The 20,191-nt window shown below is 38.4% G+C and overlaps 1 protein-coding gene across 1 annotated transcript in view; it reads left to right on the top strand.

Moving 5' to 3' along the window:
- Positions 1-20,191, top strand: part of NEB (nebulin) — a 234,641-nt gene that overhangs the window by 115,675 nt on the left and 98,775 nt on the right. The window contains exons 68-77 of the mRNA XM_055120062.1: positions 1,234-1,341; positions 1,884-2,195; positions 3,719-3,922; positions 4,555-4,659; positions 6,482-6,589; positions 8,509-8,820; positions 11,114-11,317; positions 13,124-13,228; positions 13,363-13,470; positions 14,265-14,576. Coding sequence (XP_054976037.1) covers positions 1,234-1,341; positions 1,884-2,195; positions 3,719-3,922; positions 4,555-4,659; positions 6,482-6,589; positions 8,509-8,820; positions 11,114-11,317; positions 13,124-13,228; positions 13,363-13,470; positions 14,265-14,576 — 1,878 coding nt within the window. The remainder of the gene's footprint in view (positions 1-1,233; positions 1,342-1,883; positions 2,196-3,718; positions 3,923-4,554; positions 4,660-6,481; positions 6,590-8,508; positions 8,821-11,113; positions 11,318-13,123; positions 13,229-13,362; positions 13,471-14,264; positions 14,577-20,191) is intronic.

The following is a 20,191-nucleotide window of genomic DNA, read 5'->3' on the forward strand; positions in this document are numbered from 1 at the left end:
AACCAGGGCAGGGTGTCCTCAATGGTAGACACTTGCCTTCTCCTTGTCTGGTTGCAATTTCCAACAATTGACAAAAGTGAATAGATATGGAGAAAATCAGCCTTAAGAAACAGTAAATTATCCTTAGCTTAGTAGGCACTTAATGATATTATTACTTATTATTATGTAATTATTAACTGCTAATAGAATTGTTTGGAATTATGTAAAGTTCTTGCTTATTTCATGAAAAAGAGCAAGTACTAAACAGTCCAAATATATTTGAGAACCATGGACTTATGTATAACATATAAGGTATGTAAAAATTTGGTCAAAGATAATTTTCATATTAAAATATTATTTATTTTTGTGTAGCTGCATCATGATTTGAAACATATTATTTATGCTTTATTTTTTATTTATTTTGCTTTTTTGGTCACACCTGGCTATGCACAGGGGTTACTCCTGGCTGTATACTCAGGAATTACTCCTGGTGGTGCTCAGGGGACCATATGGGATGCTGGGAATCGAACCCGGGTTGATTCGTGTGCAATCGTGTGCAAGGCAAACGCCCTACCTACTGTGCTATCACTCCGGCCCCTGTTATTTATGCTTTAGATGTGCACCCAATACCAAAGAGCCAATATCCCTTTTCAGGTTCTCCCCGTCACTGGTTAGCAAGCTCAGTTCTGTTGGCTGAGTTTATTAGGGTTTATTTTCTTTGGCAATTAGCCACTATCTGAATTTGTTTCTTTATATTCAGCATCTGGTGTTTGTCCTTCTCCTGACTCACTTCTCTTAGCTTGACACCCTCCAGTTCCATCCAAGTTGTGGCCAAAGGCAGAATTTTATCTTTCATTATAGCTGAGTAATTACAACATGAATTTAAAAGTACATGCAAAATGTAGAACTTTACTTTAAAAACTTGGATATATATGGTTAAAAATTTTTAAAGGAAAGTTACTGGGCCAGAGGGATAGTATAGTGGGTAGGGCGCTTGCCTTGCACATGGCAGCCCTGGGTGCCATCCCCAGCACCCTGGGTTCCATCCCCACCCCAGACAGTCCTCTGAGCCCTCCAGGAGTGAACTCTGAGCACAGAGCCAGAAGAAATCCCTGAGCACTGCCAGGTGTGGCCCCCAAACAAACAAATGAAGAGAAAGCAGAACATGCTAGTGCAATTCTTCACACAAAAGTATTCTCCCTCTGACAAAAGAAAGTGGATATTTTATCTAAAAGCTCCTACTTCTTTCTGCAGAGCCTCTATCGGCAGGCCATGGAAGAAGCCAAGAAAGAAGGCTATGACCTGAGAAGTGACGCCATTCCCATTGTAGCTGCCAAGGCCTCTCGGGACATTGCCAGTGATGTAAGAGCTGATTGGATTTTATGCTTGCTGCCAATAAGCCAGCCACCTGCATAGGAAATCCACATTTAGAACACAGTAGGAAGTCTTATTAGTCATCATCCATCTTAAATCCTCCCAGATTACTTTTGCATAGAAAAATTTTGATCAGAGTGCTCTAGGAGAGAAACTGTAAGAAGCCATATTAACATATTTCATATATAAAATACAAAACCATGTATGAGATATATTCTCATAGAGGTTCACCCAAAACACTGCCATATACTGAGTCATTGAACTCTCCTTGGTATTCATTTTTCAACCACTTTGGGTCAACTTAAAGTTTTTTAGCATCATATGAAGGAATCATTGTGGAATTATTCTTTGGAAGCATGTGGTTGGGTACAATATCCTCTGAAAGTTAGCCTGCCCCAATAGGAAGCATTTCAGCAGAACATTTGGCAAAACTCTCTCATTTCTTAGCTCATAATGAAGTATCATCACAGGAAGAGCAATAGGGAATGGGCTTTGATGCTTCCTTTCATTAACTAGGTTTTCCCTTTCAGTACAAATACAAAGAAGCTTATCGGAAGCAGTTGGGGCACCATATTGGTGCCCGGGCAATCCATGATGACCCCAAGATGATGTGGTCCCTTCATATTGCCAAAGTGCAGAGTGATCGTGAGTATAAGAAAGAATTTGAGAAATACAAGACCAGATACAGCAGCCCAGTGGACATGCTTGGCATCGTTTTGGCCAAGAAATGTCAGACCTTGGTTAGTGATGTGGACTATAAACATCCTCTTCATGAGTGGACCTGCCTGCCTGACCAGAATGACATCATCCAAGCTCGGAAAGCTTATGAACTCCAGAGTGATGTAAGTGTCCCTGATGCTAGTTTTGTATGTGAAAAATGCATCTGGGCCAGAGAGATAGTACTAGGGGTAAAGCTCTTGTCTTGCACAAGCAGCCATGGGTTCCATTCCCAGCACCACAGAGAGGGGAGCTAGAGCAGTGGGTAAGGTGCTTGTCTTGTATGTAGCTAACCTGGGTTTGATCCTTAACATTCCACATGGTCCTCTGAGTCCCAAAAGGAGTGCAGAGCCAGGAGTGAGCCCTGAGCACAGATGAATGTAGCCCACCCACTCCAGATACTTCTGAAACACATCTAATGGCTCTGACTATTGCCAATAGACTTCAATTTGTGTGTATGTATATATATGTATATGTATACATATATATACATATATATATATATATTACTGTATCACTGGCGTCCCATTGCTCATCAATTTGTTCAAGCGGGCACCAGCAATGTCTCCATTGTGGAACTTGTTGTTACTGTTTTTGGCATATCGAATATGCCACGGGTAGCTTGCCAGGCTCTGCCATGCAGGTGAGATACTCTCGGTAGCTTGCCAGGCTGTCCGAGAGGAGCAGGGGAATTGAACCCAGGTCAGCTGCATGCAAAGCGAACGCCCTACCCGTTGGGCTATTGCTCCAGTCCGTATATATATAATAAAATATTATATATACATATATATTTAGTGTAAAATTGAATATTTGAAGGAGTTTCTTATTGGAAGTACTAAAATTTGTTCACAATTTTTTTCTTCTCTTGAAATTATATGTGAAATACAAAATAATATAAGGTATTATCAGTAATAGGTGTATTTCTCATTAGTGGTAAAAAACTCCTTTGAATTAGATTTTTTAAGTCCTCAAAAATACATAGTTACAAATTTTGAAGTGAAAGAGTTGGAAGTATATGTTTGGTGTGAAAAAAGTAGGAACCCAAGTATTAAGTCAAATTATTCTAGTGATTTCAACAAACATTCATGTTTTTTTTATTGACAGCAAAGTGTTAAGACATTCTCTGCTTTTTTAAAGTCAATCTTCTCATCTAGACACATCTATCATGTTTGGCTGAGAGTAAAATAAAATGAATAATCAGGGAAATATCTAATATATTATTTATATATACTATTGATAAGTTGTGATTTTGAAGATAGAAATTAAAGTAGGATTTGTGACTATAAGACTCTCAAGACATTGATTTGAGCATGAGTCTTAGTACTTTTAGAGCACATTTTTCAAGACTTCAGAAGCTCTGCATGTGTATAAAAATCTTAAAACACATATCCTTCACAATGGACTGTGGTTTTTTACTTTTTATTTTTAAAAAATCATCATTCTTGGTACAATCCTCTGTGCCTATAAATGCTCAGAAAAAATATGATTAGGATTCAGTAATTAGTGATTCAGTATAAATGAGTGACCATTTATGCTGGGAGCTTTATTTCATTTACCAACAGTTTTGTATTTCTCTATTATGTTCCTATTGTGACAGTGAATCTCATGTACTATTTGATAACTGTGTTTCCTATCTGTGAACTTGTAGAATGTATATAAGGCAGACCTTGAATGGATGAAGGGCATTGGCTGGGTTCCAATTGGCTCCTTGGAAGTTGTTAAAGCCAAGAGGGCCACAGAGATTCTGAGTGACAACATCTACCGTCAACGTCCTGACACACTGAAGTTTACCAGCATAACCGACTCTCTGGAACAGGTCCTGGCAAAGAACAATGCGATCACCATGAATAAGGTGAGTCCTCAGGGTAAACATCAGACTTTATGACAGAATGAATTGAAAATTCTGACAGAGTACAATTTTAAAGACCCCAATAAGATAATATGATTCCTTTGAAAAAATTTTTCATTTTAGCACCAGAGTTGTTTAGTGATACTTGAAATAACTAGGCTCCTGTTAAAATAGCAAACACTGCAATTATTTTATAATTCTATGCCAGGCAAATGTTAAGGATTGCAATCCAATTACTTCTCATAACTGTAAAAAAATTAACAAAAAATAGTCAACACTGGGGCTGAAGAGATAGTACAGTGGGTAGGGTACTTGCCTTGACTGTGGCCAACCCAGATTCCATCCCCAATACTCAAATGACACTCCAGGCCTCTTTAGGAGTGATCCCTGTGTGCAGAGTCAGGAGGAAGTCCTGAATACCACCAGGTGTTCCCTGTCCCTCCCCAAAGAAACAGTAAAATCTTCAAGTTAAGGAAATAGTAAGCTAAGAGCTCTTGCAAAGAGTAGTATTTGATAGGAGTTTATACCATTCTACTAACTTTATTTCTACTTGGACAGAGGAAAAATTGATTGGCACAAAACAAAAAGAAAACTCTTTCAACTTCAAAGTACTTTTTCATCTTTTCCATCTATAGCGCTTATATACTGAAGCCTGGGATAATGACAAGAAAACTATCCATGTCATGCCTGATACACCAGAAATCATGCTGGCCAAACTCAACAGAATCAACTACAGCGATGTGAGTAAGCTGTTTATCTTTAAAAGAGTAGAAGGGCAAAAATGAATAATTCTAACTGTTCCCATAGAGAAATCTCTAATACACTTATTCCAAACTTATATTCAATAAAATACATAGGTGTTCTCGGATTGATTGGGCTAGTAGTAGGTCCACAAAGTAGACCAGCCTGGGCTAGAGCAATAATAGTTCAATAATAGATAGGGTGTTTGCCTTACACAAAGCTGACCTGGGTTCGATTCCCAGCATGCCATATGGTCCCTGAGCATTGCCAGGAGTGATTCCTGAGTGCAAAGCCAGGAATCATTGATTCCCACACTCTGAGCATCTCCAGGTGTGATCCCCACAAAAAATAAATAGAACAGCCTTTAACAATAGAATTTTAGGGGATGGACTACTAATGTAGGAATAACTTAAAAGAAATTATACTCTCAAATTATGCTTTTCCCTACAGGTCGGTATGTTTATCAAGTCATTATTTGATGCAACAGTTATTTTGTAGGCAGGCATTGGGTTGAAACATTGAGTTTTCACATTCTCTATTATTTTATTGCTTCAATATGTTCTGGTGATTATTCAGTATTATTTACCAACATTTTCCCAAGCATTTTTGCCAGAACTAGCATTATCATTGAGGGAATTATTTCAAAATTCAAGTCTACAGATTGATTGTGGTCTGTGATCACATCCCATAGAAACTGAGAAAAATAATGATGACCACTGAGTTTTTCATAAATCTAAACATATATTCTTTTATTTTAAACTTGAGGGTTTTTGTACTTTCTCCTCTTTCGGTGTTATTAGATCACCTTTTAATAATTGAGTTTTTAATTTTTTTAATTGAATTACCATGAAATACAAAGTCATTCATGATTGATCAGGCATACATTGTGCCAACACCACTCCATTCACCGGAGTCCACTTCCCTCCACCAGTGACAGAAATTCCTACCCACACTCCCACCCGCCCTCCCACCACTCCCACCCCTTCCCCCCACGGTCAGCCTCTATACAGACACTTTATTCTTTTTTCCTTTAAGGCACTGTGCTTCATATTACTGTTAACTGGTAGGATATTGTGCAAGTCACTATACCTCCTTGTAGCACCAGTCCTCATCCAGAGTCACCACTTCCCTTTATCATTGTCATAGAGGTCCCTTCCCTGTCCCCTCTTCCCTCGCCAGTGGCAAGTTTCCTACTAAGTTCCTACACGTTTCCTGCAGTTCTCCTGACTTTGGTTTCTATTGCCTTCAGGAATTAGATATTCCCCGACTATGTTTCGTTACAAAAACCCACATATGGGGGGATGATTCTGTGTCTGTCCCTCTCCCTTTGACTCATTTCACTCAGCATGTTACTCTCCAGAATCATCGACATTGCATGACTTCATCTTTTCTTAGCGCCAAGAAATATTTCACTGTGCATCTGTACCACAGCTTCTTTATCCAATCATCTCTTCTTGGGCAGCTGGGTTGTTTCCAGATTTGGTCTGTTGGGAAGAGTGCTGAAATGAACACAGGTGTGCAGATGTCATTTCTGCACTGTGTTTGGGTGGGCCAGCCTTTATTTTACAGTATAATGGAGATAGTAAGTAGTTGTTCTAATTATACATCCTGCTTTTTTAACCTTTCAATCAAATTTCAAAGTTTAGAACATGTGCTTTAAGTCCCGGAGCACTTATAACAAATTTTTCTATAACTCCACCATAATACTTGACTTTGTAGATTTCTTTCTGTAGTTTAAATGAGGACAGAGACGATTTAATAATAAACAGCTTCATTATTTTTAAATGAAAGGAGTAATAATTAATGATTCTCTTTCCACAGAAACTCTATAAACTCGCTTTGGAGGAGTCCAAGAAAGAAGGCTATGATTTGCGTCTGGATGCCATCCCAATCCAAGCAGCCAAAGCTTCAAGAGATATTGCTAGTGATGTAAGTTATTGTTTTTGAAAGAGGTATTTCTCACTCAAATGTGTGAAAAGATGGAAAATTTTAAAGCTTTTCTGGCCAGAACTTCAGTTGTTCCTACAAATTTGAATTTCTCTTAGTGATTCCCCTACTAGAAAGATGTAAATGATAACAAGGTGGGATAAAAGCACACTATCTGAGTCTATTGTACAAAGACAGAGGCAAATATATCTTTTTAAATAAGTATTAGAGGCCAGAGAAATAGTACAGAGGGAAGGGTACTTGCCTTGCATGCAGCTCTATTGGGTTTGAACCCTGGTGCCATATTTGGTCCTCCAGGCAGTGCCAGGAGTGATCCCTGAGTGCTGAGCACATTTGGGTGTGGACCCCAAACAAAAATTAAAAAGATGTTTAGGAGATACTAAGAATTGTTCATAGTTTTGCACCTCAGATATTTGTAAAAGATACTGAAACTCTTATAAGTCAGTCAATATAAATGTGAACACTTTACTACTACTTTCATTCTGGATTTAAAGGATAAGTAGATGTTGGATGTGTCTGGGAGTGACTTTTGTGACTTTGTGACTTTGTGACTGTTAGTGAGGTTCTCCTACCAGAGTGTCCCTAACTGGACACAGAATAAATGTAGAAAATTTGGCAAATCTTTACTCAGTACCCACTTGCCTCCTCTCTCCCTCTCCCTCCCCTTCCCTTTCTTCCTCCCTCACTCTCTCCTTCCCTCTCTCTCTTAAACTCTTCCTCTCCCTCCCTCCCTCTCTCTCTGTATCTCTCTCTGTCTCTCTTTCCCTCCCTCCCCATCTCTTTCTTTCCCTTTCCCTCTCTCTCCCTCTCTCCCCCCCCACTTACCCCTGCTCCATGTCTGTCTCTGTCTCTCTCTACCTACCCCCCACCCCATCAGTATTCAGTTTCTTCTCCAGGCTTACTGCTCAGGAGTCTCTCCTGGCTCCAAACTTGGACTTCCTATACATCCCTCCTGCACTGCAGAGCAGACTTCCTTTCTCATGAGAAACATCACAGTGCTTCTCTTCTATACTATGGCTTCTTAGAACTCAAATCCTCACCATCCTATTGTGAAGGTTCCACGTCTTACACTCATGATTTATTCCTTTTATTTTCAAAACCTTTTTCTGGCTTTTATACTGTAAGACCCACCTCATGGTCATCTTGTGGTTAAATAGGACAGTCTATGTAATTATAGATTTCTTATTTATTTTTGTTAAGGCCACACCCAGTGATACTCAGGGGTAGCTTCTAGCTTTGCACTCATGAATTACTCCTGGCAGTACTTGGGGAATTATCTAGGATGCCAAGGATCAAATCTGGGTTGTCTGGATTCAACCCCCTGTATTATCTTTCTAGCCCCAATAGTCTGTCATTATAGATTTTGAAAGAAAGACATGACTCTCAAAAGGTAAAAGTCCAGGGACATTTGATATGCTAATTAAGGTAATAGGTGATAGTTCCTGGTGAAAACCAAATTGTAGCCTATCTCAACCAGGGAATTCACTATAAATTCGAATAGGAATATATTCTGAAATATTATTAATATCAAATATCTTTTAGGTAAAAAATTGCCTTGTTTTAAAATTTAATAATGGAGGTCTCTGTTAGATGACACAGTTGTTTGACTGCAGTACTTAAGCAATCAAATGTAAACTACATGGTATAGCTTAGTTGAAGGGAAAACTATACAGAACCAGAAGGTTTCCAGTCTAGTCTCATTTCTCCCACCTACTGTGAGATGACCTTAGACAAATCACCTGATGTCTCTAGGCATCAGGTTCTGTTTTATGGAAAGAGTTTTCTTCCTCAAAATCCTGATGATGAAAATAAAGTAAATTACTATATGAAACTTTGCAATGTGATATAAGTAAGATACGCTTATCATTAATGCACATCCCTACTCTCTTTTTTTTTTTCAGTACAAGTACAAGGAAGGCTATCGAAAGCAGGTTGGCCATCACATCGGTGCCCGGGACATTAAGGATGACCCCAAGATTATGTGGTCCTTGCATGCTGCCAAGATCCAGAGTGACAGGGAGTACAAGAAGGACTTTGAGAAGTGGAAGACTAAGTACACCAGCCCCGTGGATATGCTGGGGGTGGTGCTGGCCAAGAAGTGCCAGATCCTTGTAAGCGACATAGACTACAAGCATCCCCTCCATGAATGGACCTGTCTGCCCGATCAGAATGATGTCATCCAGGCTCGGAAGGCCTATGACCTTCAGAGTGATGTGAGTGGGTTAAATATACTCCAGTATGTACTTAAAGATTTTAAAAGGGGCTTCTAACTTTTTGTGCCATGAAATCTTTGGGCCATCTGGTTAAACTTATGGAGAACCTTGCAAGACTGTTCAAAAGAAACCAATCACATCAAAATATGAATATCAGAATATTACATCAAACCCACAAAGTAGTAATGTGTATGCTTTTTTGAATCATTGAAACTTCGCAATTATTTTCAAAGAACTGTTGAGCTCTGCATTTTTATAGTCTTGTGCTTATCCAAGAAATAAAGAGCATAGGGGCTGGAGCAATAGTACAGTGGGTAGGGCGTTTGCCTTGCACATAGCTGACCCAGGTTCGATTCCCAACATCCCGTATGGTCCCCTGAGCACCACCAGGAGTAATTCCTGAGTGCAGAGCCAGGAATAACCCCTGAGCATCGCCAGGTGTGACCCAAAAAGCATCACTGGGTGTGACCAAAAAACAATAAATAAATAAAAATGAAGATTAAAAAATGTTGTATAACAGTCATATATATGTATATATATATAGACCCTTCATTTCCATCAACTTATAACTTAAATATATCATTTCACTCAATTAAAAGTAAAAGCAGCAGACTGGAATAGTGCTGAGTACTTCTTGATGACTGTAGCAATAGAGATCACAAATGTTTTCACATCCTTTTTTATTTAATACCGACACCTTGAAATATTTATGGTTATTTTTTTAATTTAATATTTATACACCTTTTCCTCTGTACTATTGCTCCAGCCCCAGGTTTTTTTTCTATTCCTATCATTTCAAGTCAGATTAAGAATTTCCAGCTTAATGCAACCCAATTTTCCAAATGCATTAATTGCATTCTCTTTTCCTCTGACTATGAATAGGAAGTGACATTATAACTTGTTGCCAGAAGTTTAAGAATGAATGACATACACTCAGACATTTTTTCTTAAGACACTGAAAAAATTAGCTTCCTATTATTGTATTTGGCACATTTGTTGTCTGCCAGCAATTCATCCTCGAGACTCAAATGCTTGTTTTCTGGATAAAGTGCTGACAAGTCATCATTTTTGAAAGAATGATGAAAGTGGTTGCATTGTTTTTTAAAAGATTTTCAAAAGTCATAAAAATTAATTAGCTACTTTTCTGTGAGAAAATTCTCCATCTTCCAGTTGTTTGAGTTCAATGGAGATGATGAAAGGATAAACTGTTTTGATTTTAATTAAACAAGAAATGGGCTAAACAAGAAAGAAGGTAATAAAAGTAAAAAGACTAGGGCTTTTTGACTTAGAAACATGTATATGAATACATATGGAAAAAATTGCATATTTTGCATTTCCCAGAGAACATCATAATTCTACATGTGTTCATTCAGTTGTGATCATCACTTTATTATCTTGCATTGTTGACTGTAAAGAACATTGTCCAGTGATCAAGGAGCAAACTGTTCTAGAGGACTGTGTCCTCACAAAGACTTCTGTCACTGTCACTGTCATCCCGTTGCTCATCGATTTGTTCGAGCAGGCACCAGTAACGTCTCTCATTGAGAAACTTATTGTTACTGTTTTTGGCAAGGGCTGGAGCGATAGCACAGCGGTTGGGCATTTGCCTTTCACCTGGCCGACTCGAGTTTGATTCCTCCACCCCTCTCGGAGAGCTTGGCAAGCTACCGAGAGTATCGAGCCCTAGCAGCAGAGCTTGGCAAGCTACCTTTCCATATTGGATATGGATATGCCACAAAGACTTATGACGATTAAATCACATAATTAACACTGTTACAGAGGCATTTATTTTTTTTAATGCTTAAATTTTAAAAATTGCTTGCTTCCTAACAATAAAATTGCACATTACTAGGAAGATTTTTTTCAAAGATCTTTAAATAAAATAAAATCAAAAATCAAAATAACAAAAATACAGTTTGGGCTGGAGATCATACAGTGGGTTGGGTTCTGGTCTTGAATGCCACTGACCTGGGTTTGATCCCTGGCACCACATATGGCCCTCCAAGCCCACCAGCAGTGATTCCTGAGTGCAGAGCAAGGATTAAGCCCAAAGCATCCCTGGGCATGGCTCAAAACCAAAATAATAATAATAAAATTTAAAATTAAACTTCAAACTTAGGCTGAATTCAGGAGATTAAGGGTTTGACTAGTCACTCTACATGCAAGGAGACAGTTCTGTGGGATTTTCAGAAATTTGCACAAATATGGTTCAGAATTGTACAGAATCTACATGTGCATTTCAGGCACCGGGCTGTCTAAGTCATTTCTATAAATATTCACCATTTGTTTTCAGGCAATTTACAAAGCTGATCTTGAGTGGTTAAAAGGCATTGGATGGGTGCCCATCGGCTCTGTAGAGGTTGAGAAGGCAAAGAGAGCGGGAGAAATCCTGAGTGACAGGAAGTACCGCCAGCCTGCAAACCAGCTCAAATTCACGTGCATTACAGACACTCCTGAGATTGTTTTGGCAAAGAGTAATGCCCTGACGATGAGCAAGGTGAGTTTCTAGATGCTTCATATGCCTGAGTCCCTGAGTCATACTTTCCTTACGTATAATTCATAAAGTAGTAAGTACACTAAAGGATTTCAAGATAAGGGAAATGTATAATTCTGCATAATTCTCATGCAGTCCCTCCTCAGACCTTCTGCTTGGCTTCTAGGTAACCTGCATTCTTTTCTCACGGCCATGTTCCCTAGTTCTTTCTGTGTGAGAGATAGCATAGTCTGGGGTGATTTATTTGAGCATTGGCCTGAACACATAGACAAGGACATTACTTTTCCTGTTTTCCTGAACAAAGTAGGCTCAAGCAATTGGCAGCTTTAAGTCATTCCATAAGGAATAGACCATCATTTAGGGTTTCATTCTTCAATCTGAATAACATATTTTCTTTCTTTTCTTTTCTTAAATTTTATTGAATCACTGTGAGATAGTTACAAGCTTTCATCTTTGGGTTATAATCACATGATCAAACACCCATCCCTCCAGCAGTGCACATTCCCCACCACCAATATCCCTGGTATACCACCCCCCTTTTCCATTGCCCCATAGCTGGAAGCCTGCTTCATGAACAGAGGGGAGAAGGCAGATGGAATAGAGAAGGGATCACTAAGAAAATGATGGCTGGAGGAATCAGTCGGGATTGGAGATGTGTGTCGAAAGTAGATAATGGACCAAACATGATGACCTCTCAGTGTCTGTGTTGCAAGCCAGAATTCCCCAAAATAGAGAGAGAGTATGTGGAACATACTGTCTTCCAAGGAGATGCCAGCTTACAACCCAAATTAGCTCCCTTAGGTTGTGGAAATATACTTTGGAAAGTGAAGTTTTATTTTACAAGATACATCCTCACTTCTTTCCCCTAGAGTTCTAGCAATTTTTATTGATACTGGGCTAATTATCTGTCCGTTGGATAAATCTGTAATACTAACACTTATGTTGAATTGAACTTACTGAATTTTCTCATACTTAGACATAGTCCAAATAGTTGGCGAGTAAAAGTGATGCTTAGTACATAACTTGAAATTAGCTGTCAAATAGCAAACTACAAAGTTTGCAAGATTCAAACTATAGAAGTGCTTCCCTGACTCTACCCCCAGAAACCTATGTTAATCAGCAGTAATCATAGTGATGATAGCAGAAAGAAACACTGTAAATGTTATAGAGTGCCTGTTACTGATTCAGGCATCTGACTTATATTGTAGCTAATCTTCCTGAAACATTAGATTAGAAAGCTAGCATGACCCCTATAAGAAATGAGGAGCTATACCTTGCTTCAGATCATACAGCTTGGACGTAAAGAGATAGGTCTAAATTTGGGATTGATTCTGACTGTTTAAGAATGTACATTATGGGGGCTGGAGCGATAGCACAGCAGGGAGGGCGTTTGCCTTGCATGCAGCCAACCTGTGTTCGATTCCCAGCATCCCATATGGTCCCCTGAGCACCGCCAGGGGTAATTCCTGAGTGCAGAGCCAGGAGTGACCCTGTGTATCACCGGGTGTGACCCAAAAATAAAAAAAAAACAAACAAAACAAAAACAAAAACAAAAACGTACATTGTGTTGTCCTATAGCCAAGCTCCATTCTTGGACAACCTCTGAGGCAGCTGAGATTGACTGCATGAAAGAATTAATAACTGAGACCATTAAATTGGTTCATATGCACTACAACACTATTTTAATTTGGACCACCTCATCTCCCAGTAGCTTTAATAAGGCGCCTTTGTGGTTAAATGGATTCAGTAACAATATCTGTAATGTTTCTAACTTTAACGAAAGTCTGACCATTCCCTCCACCCCCGTAGCACTTATACACAGAAGCTTGGGATGCTGACAAGACCTCCATCCATGTTATGCCCGACACCCCGGAAATCCTGCTAGCCAAAAGCAATTCTGCTAATATCAGCCAAGTAAGACTTTTCCTGATTGCTGTTGAAACCTTCCAATAATAATTACAATATGTTTCCTATCTTCCTTCCTGAAATTGGCCTGTTCACTTTCTAAAGCAATTTTATTTTTCTGTTATGTGTAATCCTCCATCTAGAAACTGTACACCAAGGGATGGGATGAAGCAAAGATGAAGGAATATGACCTGAGAGCTGATGCTATTTCCATCAAAAGTGCCAAGGCCTCTAGGGACATCGCCAGTGATGTGAGTGTCTTCCATCTCACCTGCCTCTGTCTCATGTTACTAACAGCCCAGAGTGCTGCTATCTGACCACAGTAATTCTATATGTATTTTTACCCCCCGCTTCCTGTTTGCTTGCTGCCTTCTGTGACCTTTCCTCCTGAGGTCTCAGAAGACAAGTCGGAGATTGTTGCTAGAATTGCTTCAGAAGACGATCAATCAGAATGCATCCCATAGAATTATAATTTTGTTCACTGTATCACTATTATCCTGTTGTTCATCAATTTGCTCGAATGGGCACCAGTAACGTCTCCATTCGTCCCTGTCGCTTTCAGGGTCAGGGGAATGAGGACCATTATTATTACTGTTTTTGGCATGTTGAATATGCCACGAGTAGCTTTCCAGGCTCTGCCTGGCAATTTTGTTAGTATTAATTAATTAATAATAATTTTGTTAGTATCAAAAATTGATTAAAATTAGTTAGTGGGGGCTTGCTCTTCAGGCCCTTGTTCCCCCTGAACATACATCTCATTTGCTTGTCCCAATATCCTCTGCTTGCTTGCTCTTTCAAGTTCTTGTTATTTCTTGAACATTATTCTTTTCCTTCTCACCCCTCCACACCACATCTAGTAAGCTTCATTCAATAATACTATCTTGCTTCACTAATATATAATTATATTATATTATATATATGTTAGTGGTGCCTGAAGGTTGCAATGTGAATTTTTTCCCATTTGTTTGTGGGTTTCACGCCTATAGTTGTCATCATACCTGTGATCTTTTACTGTCTTTCTAAACCTGTATTTCTGGCATTTTAGTACAAATATAAAGAAGCATATGAGAAACAGAAAGGCCACCACATCGGGGCCCAGAGCATTGAAGATGATCCCAGGATTATGTGTGCCATACACGCAGGGAAAATTCAAAGTGAACGGGAATACAAGAAAGATTTTCAGAAATGGAAGACCAAGTACACCAGCCCAGTGGATATGCTGGGCATCCTGCTGGCAAAGAAATGTCAGACTCTGGTCAGTGATGTGGATTATCGAAATATCCTGCATCAGTGGACATGCTTACCTGACCAAAATGACATTATCCAAGCAAGGAAGGCCTATGATCTTCAGAGTGATGTAAGAAAACATGAATTTGGGGAAAGCTGTATGGGAGGACATAGATTTTTTTAATTGTCCACTTTTTAAAATTGACCCCTGTAGACCCAACCCTGGGTTGCACACTGCACAAATCCTTGAGAGCACTAGTCACATTGATTGAAACAAACCCCACCTTAGGAGTTACGTCATGGGAACCCAAGACATGGATGAAGGTCATGCCCTACTTAAGTCATGTCCTTTATTCCCTGCTATAGAATCCATGTTATTTTTCATGACACTTGTGATCTTTTCAATGAATGTATATTTAAAACAAACATAAATCATGAAATATTACTAAAATAGCTGCCACATCCATCGTCTAAAGCACAGAACATTTTTCTTGGGTTAGTTATTATGGTATAGAAATTGAATGACGTTTCACCAAATTTCCTAAAATATTTTTTCATTATATAATTTAATAATATAAAAGCATGAACTTTAGCTCTATTGCAATTTTACTCCCATAGATGACTAATAGGCATGATTATACATTCACAGACTACATTGTCATTAATCCAAAAACTCCAGAATCATGCAAAATTTGGGGTCCTTTGGAACCATCATGTCTTGCGCTTATTAACTCCTCAACCCCATGGACTTCATTTTTCAATTAAGGGATGGTATGTTTAACATTTCTGTCTAATTTCTCTGTAGAGTGTGTATAAAGCAGATCTGGAGTGGCTGCGAGGCATTGGCTGGATGCCAGAAGGCTCCGTGGAAATGGTTCGGGTAAAGGGTGCGCAAGACCTAGTGAATGAGAAACTCTACAGAACAAAGCCAGAGGCCTTGAAGTTCACTTGCATTGCTGACACTCCAGAAGTTGTCCTGGCAAAAGCCAATTCTCTGCAAATAAGTGAAGTAAGAACCATCCTACCATCAGATTTCCTCTTACATATTCCTTTTCAGATGACACCACCCAGACTGAGCTAGCTTCTTGATCTCGGAGGCTTCTTGTGAGCTCTAAGAGCAACTCAGATCTCTGGGATGATTTGGTGAAAGTGCATGTGAAGTTGAACTCTCATAAATGCCAACCTTTTATCCTCATCCCCATACACTCGGAAGAACTAAACTGAATAAATGTTCCATTGCAGTTCAGTGAAATGGATGTTTAAGTCCTATTAAATACTAAAATCTAAAGCATAATGCTACGTAGTTTTAAAACTTTTTTTCAGTGGGGTGGGGGAACACTGAGAAATGCTCAGGGGTTACTCCTGCCTCTGTGCTCATGAATTATTCCTAGTGATGCTGGGTGAGGAGGACTCCTAGGATGCAAGGAATTGAGCCCGTGTCAGCTACAGGTATGGCAAGCACCCTACTTAGTGTACAGTCACTCCAGTTCAGATGAATTAAAAATCTTAGACAAAGTTCTCCAAAAGAAAAGAATAACTGAAATGTAAATGAGAAATATATTTGTTTTATGAAATTAACTGAATGATCATAGAGGCCGATAAGTTAAAAAATCTGTTGCATAGACTAGAGGATAGAGACCAAGGAAAGCATCCAATACCAAGCTCAAAGTTCTCCCACACCCACTAAATTATAATGATTTGCTTGGGAGCATGTAGATATATTTTCTATTAAACATAAATTTTGATTGAATAAAGTCCACGTACATGACAGAGAGTCATCTGCTTTAGCCTATGTCTACTGATTCGTACTAATCCCATCTAAATAATATTACCTGCATAGAAATATAAAATTGATTTTGACCAATAATCTGGGTTTGAAAACCTAGCCAAAATAAGGCTCAAAATTAATCTTGGCAATGTATAACATCATTTTCCTGGTAAAATAGTTGCTAAGGAAGGCGTGATATCTTATATATGAATTCTCTCTGGCTGCACTAAAGATATTTTCCTTCTCTCCCCAGAAACTGTATCAAGAAGCCTGGAACAAAGATAAAACCAATATCAATATTCCTTCCGACACACCAGTCATGCTGCAGGCCCAGATCAATGCCATGCAAATCAGCAATGTAAGAAGCATAAATATAAAAAGCATAAACATAAAGAAGTATAAATAACTCTTTGGGAAATTATCTGTCCAGTTATAGACTGTTTTAACAGACAAATGACATTTCTAAGAGATGTTTGTAACTTTTGCTGCCAGACACTTTCCCATTAGCTGCCATTTCCAAAGCAGTATGAATAGACATTTTTATCTTTTCGACAGTCATTAGTTTAGATATTTGGTTGAGTCCTGGAACCACAAGGATACTTGTATCCTTCTTTCAACCTTTAAATTACTATCCTATCTCCATGTCTATAGCTCAGTTTCATTGAAATTTAATTGCAAATAATGAAATTGCTAGTTAAATGCCTCTTATACAAGAAGTACAAGCGATGACCATTTCTGTTGCTTTTTTTGGGTTTTAGTTGGTCCACAAAATCACTCAAGGCAATAAGAAAAGTCAAAAGATAATTTTTTCATTATGCCCATAGAGCAGAATATGTATGCTATCTATATCACATCCCTTTAATTGAGACCTCTGAAAAGTTGAAAAGCACCAGTAAGAAACAAATATTATCAAGATCTTACCTGGAACTTGAATGAAGTTTTTCTAGCTTCATAGTAAATTCTGTTTTTTATAAACCACAAAAACAAATATTCACACATTAATAGAACTTAGATTTTTACCTTTAAAATTTTTATCAGACTTTTTTCTGAATTACACCAAATAAAAAGCCAATAAACCAAAACAGTATGAAAAATGACCATCTTTTCCTTAGGCCATCTTCATTTACATAATACTTTATGATTCATATTATGATTACATTGCAAATAGTTATTCATATTCCCTGAACAAATATTTTTCTTTGTTTTCAATTCTTGTAAATATACCTGGTTTTCTTTCCACAGAAACTCTACCAGAAAGACTGGAATGAGGCCAAACAGAAAGGCTACGACTTACGAGCAGATGCCATTGAAATCAAACACGCTAAAGCCTCCAGAGAAATCGCCAGTGAGGTAGAGATCCTCCAATTCCCTTCTAGTTTTTCTCCTCTGCTCAACAAATACGGAGCATATTCCTCAAGAATTTGCTTTTGAAAATCCTCGCAAACTATTGCACATTATCTTACACTAAATAGTTAAAATGTTAAAGCAGAGAACTGGATACCCAGAGGGCATTTGTCTTGCATGTGGCTGACTTTGATTCAATTCCCTGTACCACATATGTTTGCCTAAGCGCTGCCAGAAGTGATCCCTGAATAGAGGCAGGATTAAGGCCTGAGTCAAGCTGAATATGACCCAATTCCTTCTCCCTAAATTAAAATATTAAAGCAGAACAAAAAGCATTATGGTTAACACATTTACAGAGTATTAAAAAAAAAAAAACATAGTATGAGATGACAGTAGAAACAAGAGCCAGGAGAGCTAGTCTATGGTTGGAGCTTGCTACAAAAGGAGAGGGGAAGGGTAGTTAGGACAGAGAAGAGACCACTATGACAATAATAATTGAAAATGATCACTCTGGACAATAACTGAGTGCTGAAAAGAGGTAAAGTGATACATATGATTACCTTTCAGTAACAGTACTGCAAACCATAATGCCTAAAAGGAAAGAGGGAGGGAGAGACAGACAGGCATACAGACAGAGACACAGAGGGAGAAGAAAAGTGTCTGCTAAAGAGGCAGGTTGGGGTTGTGGTTAGCGGGAGGGAAGCTGGGAAAACTGGAGACATTGGTGATAGGAAAGATACAGTGATGAACAGATGGATGTAGGAACATTGTATGACTGAAACTCAATCATGAATAAATTTGTAACTGTGTATCTCATGGTGATTCAATAATAATAATTTTAAATGTATAAAGGTTAGCATACATAAGGTATATGTAACAAATAACTTCTAATTTTTTTTAAAAAAGAAGTGGAATATTGTGGAGTCTATATCAAATTCTTGGAAAAATTCAGGAAGTAGTACTTTTTTATTCCAAATATTCTCATAAATATAAATAATAGATGGTAGTTTTATATATGTTTTTAAAATTTTTTATTAAGGCATAATAATTGACAAAGTTATTCATAGTTGAGTTTCAGGCATACAATGTTCCGACACAAATCCCACCACCAGCGTCAACTTCACGCCACCAGTGTTTCCAGGTTCCCTCCCAACCTGAGTCTGCCTCCTTGACAGGAATATTTTTAAGTTTCATAAAAGACTTAAGGCTAATTTTTTTAATACTGGAGATTTTATTTTTATTTATTTTTATTTTATTTTATTTTATTTTTTTTTGCTTTTTGGGTCACACCCAGCGATGCTCAGGGATTACTCCTGGCTCTGCACTCAGGAATTACTCCTGGCGGTGCTTGGGGGACCATATGAGATGCCGGGGATTGAACCCAGGTCGGCCTCATACAAGGCAAACGCCCTACCCGCTGTGCTATCGCTCCAGCCTCAATACTGGAGGTTTCATATAACATTCAGTAACCTTGACGTTTGTGTAATTTATTGACTGTCAAACTAATTATCCTATCAAATACTCTAGTTCTAAATCTTTGTACTACTGTTGTAATCTTTCTCTGGTTCTTCTTTCTTTTCATCTCATGTATTCAGCTATATCTTCCGTAATCCTCTGTTTTATCTTTAATCATAGCCGGGCCAGAGCAGTGGGTACACCTGAGTTCCACCTCTGACACCATGTAGGGTTCCCTGTGCCCCACCAAGAGTGAGCCCTGAGCACAGAGCCAGGAGTAAACTCTAAGTATTGCTGGGTGTAGCCCCAAACAAACGAGCAGAAACTATAACCAATTCACATTATCTGCCTTATTTCTAGTTCTGTTTTCATCCAAATACAGAAAAGAAGCAGAAACATCTTACTTTAGTCGAAGACACTTAGATGTGGACAGAATAGAAACTCTTATTTATGAATCTTTCATTGTCATCTTCTGATTCATCTTTTCATTGAAGCCAGCAGCATTATTTTTCTTTTCAGACCTTTCTTGTCTATCTCCAATTCCGCATGTAAGACCATTTTCTTCCTGGGGTTATCTCCAATAACCTTAGGTGGAATATTTGATCTAATGATCCACTTGCCAGGCAAACATGAGTTGTTGGCTATCCTTACTGTGCCTTATTTTCCCCCATCTGAAACATACTATATTCTTTACATCTTAGAAATATTGTAAGAATTAAATTAGGTTTTAAACCACTATTTTCACTACAAAATTCAGCAGTTTAATAATCTAATTGAAGTTCTCAGACTAGCCTAGCATGTGATGATTACTCGTGCATATTAGTTATGATTTTTATTGTTCTTATTTACCAAACAATTTACTGATTCACATGCCTACTATTTACCCCAGACCAGAGACACCAGACCATTTACACCACGCTATTATACCTTACTATTACACCATACTATTTTCTATTTCCATGCCACAATGGAATGACCTGAGAGAACCATAATTTCCACCAGATTCAAGGTGATCCCAAATATATGACTGCCAATGTTGATTCTATGTACATTAAAGTTAAGAAAATATTCTGAACATCTACCTTGAAAAGTCTTCTGAGCCATCACAGGAGAAATCTTAACAACACAAGAAATTTCTGACTCCGCCATTTAGGGAAGTGCCTTTTCAGGACGATGGA

Source organism: Sorex araneus, chromosome 1, assembly GCF_027595985.1.
Source record: "Sorex araneus isolate mSorAra2 chromosome 1, mSorAra2.pri, whole genome shotgun sequence".
Classification (NCBI taxonomy): Eukaryota; Metazoa; Chordata; class Mammalia; order Eulipotyphla; family Soricidae; genus Sorex; species Sorex araneus.